Source organism: Littorina saxatilis, linkage group LG1 (genome assembly GCF_037325665.1).
Source record: "Littorina saxatilis isolate snail1 linkage group LG1, US_GU_Lsax_2.0, whole genome shotgun sequence".
Taxonomy (NCBI): Eukaryota; Metazoa; Mollusca; class Gastropoda; order Littorinimorpha; family Littorinidae; genus Littorina; species Littorina saxatilis.
This window is the reverse complement of record NC_090245.1, coordinates 33,861,380-33,873,869: the sequence shown is the minus strand read 5'-3', so window position 1 is coordinate 33,873,869 and position 12,490 is coordinate 33,861,380. Positions and strand designations below refer to the sequence as shown.

The 12,490-nt window shown below is 40.7% G+C and overlaps 1 protein-coding gene across 1 annotated transcript; it reads right to left on the bottom strand.

Annotated features, from left to right (window-relative positions):
• Positions 1–248: 248 nt before the first annotated feature.
• Positions 249–12,370, bottom strand: LOC138967627 (mRNA cap guanine-N(7) methyltransferase-like). The gene is made up of 11 exons (XM_070340233.1): positions 12,251–12,370; positions 11,781–11,835; positions 10,457–10,586; positions 9,896–10,024; positions 7,241–7,371; positions 5,128–5,309; positions 4,553–4,723; positions 2,787–2,904; positions 1,695–1,823; positions 1,222–1,255; positions 249–784 (listed from the first exon to the last, which is right to left on the bottom strand). The coding sequence occupies exons 2-11, from the start codon at positions 11,793–11,795 to the stop codon at positions 744–746; spliced, it is 1,080 nt and encodes a 359-aa protein (XP_070196334.1). The 5' UTR covers positions 11,796–11,835; positions 12,251–12,370; the 3' UTR covers positions 249–743.
• Positions 12,371–12,490: the final 120 nt, after the last annotated feature.

The following is a 12,490-nucleotide window of genomic DNA, read 5'->3' as shown; positions in this document are numbered from 1 at the left end:
TTGTTCGAGTATACACGTATGTGGTTGCAAGTGTATGCATGTGTGCTAAGATGATTGTGATAACATGAGAATGCTTTTAGTAATTTGGTCTTCTCAAGCATACTGTGGTTAAGCAATGAAACTGCAAGTACTGACAGTGAGAGTGAGAGAGTGTGTGTGTACGAACATGTATAGTCTTATGTACATGCATACCGATTCTCTTTCACACAGATCACTGGGTCAACATAATTTTGTAGGAAACAAATGAGTATGTCACGTGTCAACATTTTATTACATGATACCGACACCTTAAGCACATTAACTCTCTGAACACTGTTCATGATTACACCCCAGACCTAGAAAATGTCACACACAGTGCTACAACACTTTCAATCTTTCACAACATCGTCTTTAAAGCACCAGCAGCATTGAACAATTCACTCTCACACTCGCGAGCAACATTTATAGTTATCTCCATGTCAGATTCACACAATACAACAGTACATGTGCACCCTTGGGACAAGCCAAAGGGGTCCCCCAAATTGTAGGTGGCCTTTCATGACAGGTACATTTTGGTCAGGATAAATGGACAGCAGATGGTATCCTTTCAGGGGAGGTGTTCTCTCATGGAAAGGGCCTGCTGGTGTTATCACAGGTACCACTGTAATGCATAGCTTGCAAATGCTCTCAGTTTGTGTGTTTGACTTTCAGCTGTGTATCAGGCAAACATATCTCTCTCGCAATGATGAAGCCAGATCTAGTTGTCATTCCTTCTTTTTTCGGAAAACGAATACCAGGTAGATTGCTGAAAAGAAAGTATAACCGATTTAATGACAAAGAAAAATCTCTGCATAAAAACATTTACAGTGTTGCAACTACATATATATAATATGGAAACTTCGGAAAAGCGGTACACTTGAGGCACACAAAAATAATACCTAACTTGAATTTCAAATGGAATAAAGCAAGACTACTAGACAAGAAACTGAAGTAAAGCTCAAAGTTTGTTTAAAGTTTTTTTGTTAATCTGCTTTACTTACTATGTACAGCACACTAAATTTATGTGTGGCAAGACTACACTTATGTCAACTACAAGCAAACACATTCTTTAAACTTGGTAGAAGTGTATTCTAGCGTTGGTATTTGCTTGTAAATTACAGCTCAAGTACATGGTGCTCAAAACAGACTTTTCTCCTCATCCCCTTACTCTGATTATTAAATAAAACAACACAAAGGACTCACTTGTTGCATCCCACTCAGCCTTTGACATAGTTCCCTGCAAAATACATTTCATTTTGAAATATTCAAAGGTCATACAAATATTTTTGGACAAAAATCAGGAATCAGCTTGCCTGAATATGTACTGAAACAGCAGTAAACTGAACTTGATCTGCTTCACACTGATGGCTGCACCATGGAATAACAGGGATAAATTATTCAAAATGTTCCTCCTGAAATGGCAATTAAAAATTGATCACCCTCACAGGGTTTCCAAAACTGAGTCACAACACAATGGAGAAACAATTCAAATTTTTCTGTCAAAAACGAAGTACAAGTTAATCTTCATTACAGGGTTCCCCAATCAAAATGCTTGGTATAGTCAGCACACTTCAACCCTTATCTTGCGTACACCTTGTCAATGCCAAGAGCAATGGCTTATGACCAAACATTATAGATAATACTCGAGCAGCGTTCAGAATTGAGTGAAAACTTACAACTCTTCTGGGTTGACGCTCCTCCTGGCTGGAGTCTGGTTGGTTCTGTGACTGCAGGAACTCTGCAGCGTGGGTGTAGTCACTGTCTGGGAGGCCCACCAACTCTTTGCCACTGTCAGCTGGGTAGGGCTGGAAGACACAAAATCTCTTTACAGTTTGCGTCAGGTCTTGTCGCACATAATTGTAAGTAAAATTTGAATGTGAGGACGCACAACTTGGTTGTAAACAGAAGCTGGGTCAGACAGGTTGAAAATCACAAACAAATCTCAATTTCAACCAGTCCATTCCAGCAGTTGGTTCCCATTAAGTTTGGCTTTTTTTGTACACATCAGGTAAGGGGGGCACAATCAAACTTAGTCACCATATTTGTAGGAGTACTGACATTATTATTATTATTATTATTATTGTGATCATTTTTATGCGCCTAATCTAGATATAGCCCTAGGCGCTTACATATTAATTTCTGCCGTTTGAAATGGAATTTTTTACAGACAGACAGACAAACAGACATTTTTTACACACAATATATAACGCATTCACATCGGCCAGTAAAGCTCAGTAGCCTATTAGGCGAGCATTCACCTTTCACGGCCTTTATTCCAAGTCAAACGGGTATTTGGTGGATATTTTTATCTATGCCTATACAATTTTGCCAGGAAAGACCCTTTTGTCAATCGTGGGATCTTTAACGTGCACACCCCAATGTAGTGTACACGAAGGGACCTCGGTTTTTCGTCTCATCCGAAAGACTAGCACTTGAACCCACCACCTAGGTTAGGAAAGGGGGGAGAAAATTGCGGCCTGACCCAGGGTCGAACACGCAACCTCTCGCTTCCGAGCGCAAGTGCGTTACCACTCGGCCACCCAGTCACATTATCGCATAGTCAAATCTGAAATGTTGCATTTCTTGCCCTGTCACAAAAGGGTCTTCCCTGCCCCTCTAGATTAAACATTTCTTTTCTCTGCTGTTCTCGTGTTATCACCATGTGGGACTGAAAACAACTTTTTCACATCCGAGCTCAAAAGGATGGCAGCCACCCCCACTTAAGTTGGCATGCAGACAAAAACACAGTGAGGGTAAAATATGCTCACTTCCAACGCTTTCATTCTGTTCAGCAAGGTTTTGTATTCTCTCTTGTCGGAGAACTCCTGGAAGAAATCATCAAAGCGTGTCTTCCTCACTAGCTCCAGTCCAAACTCTGTGGCCAGCCTGTTAGACAAAGCAAGAATAAGTGAAACCCTATTGTTCACAACCATCTAAAGATATCTGAAGATATTATTTGTACACAAACTTCAAACTCTTTTGAAAATAAACATCTTTGTCCTCAAAGAATAAGCAAGTCGGATCAAGAAGTGTAAATACACGGTCTTTTTAGAATACAACAAAAACAATATCTTATACCTCTTTCCCTGCCTGTTAGTGTAAACAAAAAAGATCTCCTTTGCTCCTTGCCTCCCAGACAGTAATGCACTCCCATGCATTTGAAAACGACACCCAAATCCGGCCCCAATATAACACCCTATCATTCACCTGCATTTGAACGTGAATTCCAGTGATGGCGCTGGTATTTTTTCAAACCGGTACGCAAACTTTTACAGGGATGAAAAGTGAAGGAAAAAACAAAACTGAAAAAAAATTCGAAGGCGCGTGGCGCCAAGTTTCGCAGGCGCGAAGCGCCAAGACTTCTAGGGGGGTCCGGGGGCATGCCCCCCCGGAATTTTTTTTTTTTCAAGGGTGCAATTTGGTGCAATCTGGGGCTATCTGAGCCTTAAAATTGGATTCAAACATACAAAATGAAGCAATCTGGTGCTTATTTGAAAGCAAATCTACTTCTTTTTCAGGCATTAAAAAGGGATTACAACAAGCTGGTATTGTCATGAAATATAAATATATATATATATAGAATTTTATATCACTTTCAGACTACTAGGGGGGGGGGGGGGGGGGGGGTCCAGGGGCATGCTGCCCCGGGAAAAAAATGTCAGTGGGTGCAAAATAAAGAGAGAGAGAGAGAGTGTCAACAATCTACGACACGACTGCCAACTAGTCTCGGCCCGCTCAAAAAACAATGACCGAGACTTTCAGTAATTCCTTCGCGTGACGTCTAACCCTCTTACGCCATAATGTGACGTCTTCAAATGACGAAATGTTAAAGTTTCTACCACAGACATACACACGCACAAACAGATGATCTGGTGAACACTCTAACGTTTACTTATCAAAATATATCCAGCTCTAATTAGTAATGCAAATGACAGGCAACATGAATGAAACAGACTATAAATATGCACACAAATCATCATCGTACCAGTCTTTGTTGACTGTTGGGGCACCACTGACGATTTGACAACCAGTTCCCTCCATTTGTTTCGGTTTTCTAACAATCTCAAAGTACACAAATCTCACGCACACAAAGCATATGTCGGTAAAGTCACACTGTAACTCGTAAGAATCGGGAAGTCGATCCTTGTCACGTTGGAGAACTTTCGCGCTCGCCATTTTGTTTGAGAAGGATGAGACTGTTCGTCTTTAAACAGAAACCGTACCGTAAAAAAACCGGAATCGCACAAATAAATCGGATGGCCCATTGAAACTAATCGGAAAAGTCGGAAAAAACGGAGAATTTTCATCCCTGCTTTATGATGCAAACAATCCAGAACAAAACGGTAGGCAGGTAATTGGAACCAGTAAGAGTCCAGCTCAGTACTGGTTTTATTGTTTTACCAGTGAAGAAACACCGATAGTTCTAAAAAATCAACCGGTAGGTCATACCGGCAGCCAATTTTGTTCCGGTATTTTCTCGTTTCAACCGGTAAAATACCGGTAATTACCGGTTAACACCAATACTGGAACTCACTTTTCAAGCAGAGGGAAGTAGACCAAGAATTCTGGACAATCGACAACTTCTTCCAGGTGAAAGTTGTATCTTGCTCCAAACAGTGGCATGTTGCTCAGATCCTTTTCATCAAACGTAACACGGTACACATCATTGCCAAAGGAATTGTCTGGAGATTCTTGCAACCTGCGTCTGAAGTAAGATGACAGGGTACACATACTGTATTAAAAATTGTTGCAAAGAGTTGACATTTTGACGTGATTGAACGTCACATCTAACATTAGTTTGCATGCAAAGCTTTTTGGATAAAAGAAAAAACCAGGGGACCGAAACATTGAGCTGTAACCCACTTATTTTAGATATATTTGCCCTAAAACTCTTCATGCACACTCAAAGATCCATCCTTTCATTCTAACAAAAAGGCTGCAGCATGAAACTTCAATTATGCATCATAGCAAAACATCAAGTCCTTGCAAGTTACCTTATAAACATGTCATGTTTGACTAAAACCCACAGGATAACAAAACACATTTGTATGGCCCAGCTAGGTGCCAGGGAGGAGTTTGTCATAATCTTGTAGTAAAAAAATCACCCACACAAGTTCAAATGCATTGGGTGTGGTGCCAATGAAGTATCCTCCTGGCCGCAAACACTCTGCAGCATTCTTCATCATGGTGACGGCCTGTGGGTAGCTCTCAAAGCTGTAGTGGAAGGAAAACTGGCAGGACACCATGTCAAACTGCATACTGGGGTCTTTGTACATCTCCTTCAGTCGAGCCTGTCGAGCACCCACACATGGTCACATTCAGATCTGACAATGCAAACCACATACAACACAAATATTACACCCCCCCCCCCCCCCCTCCTTTCAAATAAATGAAGTAGACTGCATAACAACCAAGAATTAATTTCTCCCTCCACTTTTAAATTACTTTCTTCAGTGTAGGGTTGCGCTAGCCATTTACAAAACTGCTATTCCTTTGTAAGTATAAAACCTGATTCTCGCAGAAATGCGTTTCTCAAAACCAAGTCTAGAACACACTGATTGTATTTTATCTGTCCAGGAAAACAGTCAAATGACACATCAACGGACATATATGACCGGTTGCCAATTTTATTCAAGGTATTTTGTTGTTAGATTTTTACCTGTAAAATACCAAAAAATTTCCATTAACATGTTCCCCATTCTAATAATGCATCCCTTGGCCTTTCTTTTTTGCAGTCTCATTTTGAAAAACTAGAGGGAACAAGAAGGGCAAAGCCCATACGACTCACATGCTTTACACATTTTTCCTTCCAAAATACATGTGACCTTGACCCAAGGTCAAGGTCATCCAAGGTCATGCAACACAAAGCTGTTAATTCAAGACATAGGAAGTACAATGGTGCTTATTGGCTCTTTCTACCATGAGATATGGTCACTTTTAGTGGTTCACTACCTTATTTTGGTCACATTTCATAAGGGTCAAAGTGACCTTGACCTTGATCATATGTGACCAAATGTGTCTCATGATGAAAGCATAACATGTGCCCCACATAATTTTTAAGTCTGAAACAGTTATCTTCCATAGTTCAGGGTCAAGGTCACTTCAAAATATGTATACAATCCAACTTTGAAGAGCTCCTGTGACCTTGACCTTGAAGCAAGGTAAACCAAACTGGTATCAAAAGATGGGGCTTACTTTGCCCTATATATCATATATAGGTGAGGTATTCAATCTCAAAAACTTCAGAGAAAATGGGAAAAATGTGAAAAATAGCTGTTTTTTAGACAACATTTATGGCCCCTGCGACCTTGACCTTGAAGCAAGGTCAAGATGCTACGTATGTTTTTTGGGGCCTTGTCATCACACACCATCTTGCCAAATTTGGTACTGATAGACTGAATAGTGTTTATTTATTTTTTTTTATTTTTATTTATTTACGAGGATTTATATCGCGCACGTATCTCACCACACAAGGCGACTCAAGGCGCATGTTACCTATTAATGCCGTGTGAGATGGAATTTTTTACACAATATATCACGCATTCACATCGGCCAGTAGATCGACTGCCTTTAGGCGCTGCATCCACCTTTCACGGCCTATTATTCCAGGTCACACGGGTATTTTGGTGGACATTTTTATCTACGCCTATACAATTTTGCCAGGAAAGACCCTTTTGTCAATCGTGGGATCTTTAACGTGCACACCCCAATGTAGTGTACACGAAGGGACCTCGGTTTTTCGTCTCATCCGAAAGACTAGCACTTGAACCCACCACCTAGGTTAGGAAAGGGGGGAGAAAATAGCGGCCTGACCCAGGGTCGAACACGCAACCTCTCGATTCCGAGCGCAAGTGCGTTACCACTCGGCCACCCAGTCCGCTCAAGTGTTCAAGAAATATCCAACGTTAAAGTTTTCCGGACGGACGGACGGACGGACGACTCGGGTGAGTACATAGACTCACTTTTGCTTCGCATGTGAGTCAAAAAAGCACCACTCAATAAAAGATAATAAAACAACTTAGTTTTGTGAATGTTTTATCATTTTAGCCTTACAATAATTATAGAGGGATGGTAACATGAGCAAAGAAAAAAAATAATTAGGTGATGCTACAGCTTTCTGTTTTCATTTATAAATAATTTTATGCCAGAGATGATGAACATTTTGCAGACCGTTTTGCTGCAAAACCTGTTTCCTTAACTTTTGATCCAATCAACTGCTCACCTTTGTGCAATCTGCAACCAGGAACTCAGCATCAAAAACTTTGTCATCATAGCCACCCCGACCTCCTCTACCCCTGCTTTTCATGTCTCTGTATCGGGACTCGCACTGTTCCACTGAAGTACCAGCAATGTCTAAAGAGACAAGAAAAAGATAGAAATAGAGACACTGCAGGCATGAGATCAAAAAATCCTACCAACAAAACAACTGAAGGTCCATCTCCAGAAAATCTGAGAAATGTGGCACTTGAAAGAGAGTAAGTCTTGAAATGGAGATACATTTACAGATATGATAAGAAAATCTGAGAAGACAATTTAAAGGCCGAGGTCCAACAGGCCGAAATACCCATGGGTCTGGACGGAGCCTATTTTCAGTGACCGACAGGTCTCAGGTTATCTAGTCTGGTGGATGCAGTGGCCAAGGCATTCCGCTTGATTAAACAAGCCAACAGCAGACTGCATACCTCTCCTTGCTGTGTGCCTTTCTTGTGAACCTCTGTAAATTCCCGTTATGTGTGTGTGTGTGTGTGTGTGTGTTGTTTTTGTGTGTGATATTCACCTTTTTTTCTGACGATTGTTTGGAACCATTATTAGTGGCAATGATTTATTGACACTAGCAATAAATCCGCTTAGTGCAGATTACACGCACACACACCGTCGCATGCGCGCGCGCATTTGTACACTGTGTAATACAACTGAGCACATGGTCAAAGTTATGCAGTGCCATACACTGACGCAACCGGTCAACCTGACTTCGTGTTGTAGACTGAAGAGTAGAAATACCCTCTCTTTTGGTGCAGAACCAGAGTGGAAACTCGCACCAACAATCCCAACAATCGGATGTCAAGAACTTGAGGAACCACCTACAGAGTTCAATGTGTCACTGCTTTCTAATGTTTCATCCAATATACTGGCGCCACTATGTAGCTCTGTGTCTTGGTTTTACAGTTCCCAAGGTATCAAGGTCGGTACCGTTTTCAAGACGAGTAGGTCAGTCTAGCCGGCTTTTGGAACAGTGGAACCCTGGTTACACAAACTGACTGCATTCTCTAGAGAAAATATATTGACCATTGTCTTTGCCATAATAAATCAAATGTAAAGTCTGTGAATCTAACAAGTTGAAACTGACTTGTTAGACACCCTTATTTTGAAAAAAGGATATAGTTTGCGGGTTGTTAATTACAAATGTGACCGTTAGCTTCAGGTTGACCAGTAAATCCAGATACATAACGGCACTGTGAGCGTGCATTTCCCTCCCCCAGCCCACATGTTTGGTTTTGTCTGAGACTAACTAGGTCACCAAAATTTGCAGGAAGAGGAGAAATTTGGTGGGAAAACTTTCATTTAGTCAGTCAAGGCATGGTCTTGCGTCGTGGACGGATGAGAATAGCTTTGTGACTAATATTTTTAATTAGATAGCAGAGCATCACTATTGCTGGATGTTGATGAATATGATATCTGTGACAGACAGGGATTACGACATTTGCCGCATAGTCGCCTGAAGAGTGGTGTTTTAGTGTGTGAAAAAGTGAAGAAAGTGTCTTTCATGATTCATGAGTGCCTGGTTCCAACGTGTGTGACTGTGATACGCGGTGTTCTACCGGAAACATCAAGCAACGCGTACAATATTATTTTCTCTGAAAAAGTCTGCCATAAATTCAAGACATTGGTACCTAACTCACGATCGTATTCATCCACTCAATAACTTCAGTTAGAGACATACATTTTTTGCTTCAGCTTACTTTTTCAGCCCAAGAAGAACACATTTTTTTCGGATGGATATGTTTCACTTTAAAAGAAAAGAAAAGCACTAACATTCGAAAAGTGCAGACTATCTTTGAAATAATTTATTAATTACAGAACGATCATTGAAAGTGCTCAGACAGATTAGCCAGTGGTGTCATGTAGCATCCATGGCGGCTGCAATAGCGCAGAGTGACCGGAACTTTGGGGTCAGGCAACATCTGGTAAACGTGTTGCGGGTGTGTGTTGCCGAAAAGGAATGAGCGGTGCGTGGACATTATCTTTCTCGTGTCTTTAGCTCCGCCCAGTCCACCACGACTGACAGCCGTTTGATTTTGAATTCAAATTTGGTGAGTGAATTTTTTTCTGAAAGTACGTTATCCAGGGCTTATTAGAAACACTTTTTGGGGTGCATGTATGGTGTACACCTTGAAATGTTTGCCTGACAAAAATGGTGCTTTTGAGATTGGCATAGACAGAGTATTTTTGAAAATAATATTTCAAGTGAGAGCTCGTTTCCTGAAAAGGGTTGGACATTAGACTGAAGTGCCAAGCGCCGCTCTGCTTTTATACCCGACCCTCGGCCTTTAAACAGCAAAAGTATGAAAACAAAGATCTGATAAGCAAGCGCTCTAAATACATATGACATGTGTAATAGAGTAAGTGAGAGTTATTCGGAACCAGTCTCCTGGCACCTGAGAGAATAACAAGCGACTTTCATCCCGAACACAATTTTGTTTCAGATTAAAAAATTTTGTTTAAAGATTCTTAAGGAAACAGAGGGTTTTAAAACAGAGAACTGCTTTCCAATGAATGTTAAGTTTACAGTTTCAAATACAGTTCTGTTTTAGATACCAAACAGTGCACACATGAACTGCAAAAACAAGTTAGAATATCCTAGAAGTGAATCGCTTACCAACACAGACCAATTTGTCGATATTTCCCTTCTTCCATTTGAGAAGGTCGCCTCCCTTTCCTGAACAAAGATCCAGGACAGTCAGTGGTCTGTTTCTGTCTTCTTGTCTCAGCTGCTGCAGTGTCTCTCCTGCAAAAAGAAGACAACATTTTTAACTATTCATGAATTTTTTTTTCTGTCACATTATGATAAAAGCATTAGTTTCTACATCTCATGCATGCTGTGACCGAGTATTCTTTTAGGTTTACATCGCTCGTCTCTGTAGCTTCTCTGTTGCAAATTTTGCTTGCCGTACTGCAATAAAAGGGTGTGAAAAGGGCACATGCACTCCTCTTTTCTCCTGCCACAGCAAGAACAGCAGATAACAAATATAATCTTGTTAATTTCAGAACAGATTTACACACTAGCTTCTTTCTCTCTTGCAAACAGAAAACAAAACAAACGATTTCATTTCATCCAACATTTACCAACAAGCTAAATCCATCACCCCCATTGACAGTCTTGTTTTTTTCTTATTTAAGTTACTGAAACTGGATCATCTTATGCTTCCTAAAAACTGACCAATCAGGACACTTTTCGTCCAGTTGTTGAAGTTGCGCAGGAAGAAGATGCGACTCTGTTTACGAATCTCCAGTCCGGTCTCTTGCAGCTGATTGTAGTGATTGGCTACAGTCTGGGTCAGGTCTCCCTGCTGCATGTACACACACTCGTCAACACCATTGTATGTTATGGAAAACAAGATTACAGTGGAACCCCTTTTTAAGACCTCAAAAAATCAGAAAAAATCAGGTCTTAAAAGGGAAGAATTTACAGACGTTGTGAACGCTGACAACCTAGTGTCTTTAAAGTGGGAGGTCTTACAAGGGGTGTTTCACTGTACATACATATAATTTATTCCATAAAAAAACCCTGTAAAGAATACATGCTATGGCAATGTTTCATTAATTAACTCATTGGAGTCGCGCCCAAATTGGTTGTTTTGTTCCCTCAAATCGCACTGTTTTGGGCATTTTGTAAAACATCACAGACACACAACCACACAACATAAAACAAAATGGATCAGAAAGAATTATATGTGATCTTTATGATGTAACCGAGTGCCGAAACACTACGATCACCTCGGGAAGCGAAGTGCAATCAAACAGGTTTGAAAATATTAGGGCTAATTTCTTAGCCCTATAAAAACTGTTATGCAAACCCGAAGGTTTCCATGAACATACAGACAATCAGAAACTACCAGACCCCATCACAAACAGATTTCCACAAACCACGGGTGTTGACTTAAAGGCCAACAACTCGGGTGCAGAGTCTGCTGTGAAAGGAGCGGTAGCCTCCCCTGTCACAATCGCCCCCGTTTGAAATGAACTTCGTCCCGAAGTTCCGAACCGGGGGACCACTGTCCATCCCAAGTTCGCAGAATGGGAACAGCACGAACATGTTCAGTGGTCATATTATGCCATTACCTGAACATATCATGCCGAGTCCCATCCCTGCTCGCAAGCGCCAGATGTAACCGAGTGCCGAAACACTACGATCACCTCGGGAAGCGAAGTGCAATCAAACAGGTTTGAAAATATTAGGGCTAATTTCTTAGCCCTATAAAAACTGTTATGCAAACCCGAAGGTTTCCATGAACATACAGACAATCGGAAACTACCAGACCCCATCACAAACAGATTTCCACAAACCACGGGTGTTGACTTAAAGGCCAACAACTCGGGTGCAGAGTCTGCTGTGAAAAGGAGCGGTAGCCTCCCCTGTCACAATGAAAACACTGTTGATCCAACTTTTTGACACTTAATCCAATATGGTATCCAAAAGGGGTTAAAACAAAAGTTTTGAGCGACGCCAAGTACCCGTTTTTGAGACAATTATATCAAATTACCTCTTGAGAAGACATGTTTGCCTTTGTAAACTGCTGAGACAATCCTTCAAATGGACTGAAAACATAAAAATTTATTAGGCAAGATTCTTCCTGTACATCAATCAGCTGATCACAAGTACTGCATAAACTGAAATAATGTAGTCAAAATAAATTAATACTACAGCGTGTGGAGTCTAGATGATACTCTTTCTTTTCTTAAGAATTAAAGCCAAGTACTGAATATAAACACGATGTAAACAGAATGTCCAACAGAGAAAGAAGTACGAAGCATAAGCATCTTTCATCATAAATTTTACTTTGTCTTCCTCAAATCAGCGGTTCATTTCTTCTTCTTCTTCTTATAGTGATAGGTAGCCAACATCAGCATGGTGATGAATCTGCTAATATAAGATGTAATTTGAGCATAACAATGCAAAAGTATCAGATCAATAATATAACAATCTGGGTAATGGAGTATTGATAGAAATTACCAAACGCCTTTCGAAATTAAGTCACAAAACACGCAGATTATGTTTCGCGCAGGTTCAGTTCTAGCAGCAGACGACCAATCCAACGCGGGCGGAAGTCACATGACCGGTAAGCTTATACTTGTTTGTGGTTGTTGAAAATAAAAAATAAAAAATCAAATCTTATCCAATATTAAGAACAGCTTCGCTATCAGAAACTTAGAGTTATAAAAATCTAGCTCATGCAAGACAATGGCTATTCTA

Coding starts and splice junctions, on each gene's coding strand:
- LOC138967627 (XM_070340233.1), bottom strand. Junction 4,724..5,127: donor CCCAATGCATTTGAACTTGT/GTGGGTGATTTT, acceptor ATCTTACTTCAG/ACGCAGGTTGCAAGAATCTC. Junction 2,905..4,552: donor TACTTCCCTCTGCTTGAAAA/GTGAGTTCCAGT, acceptor TTTGTCTAACAG/GCTGGCCACAGAGTTTGGAC.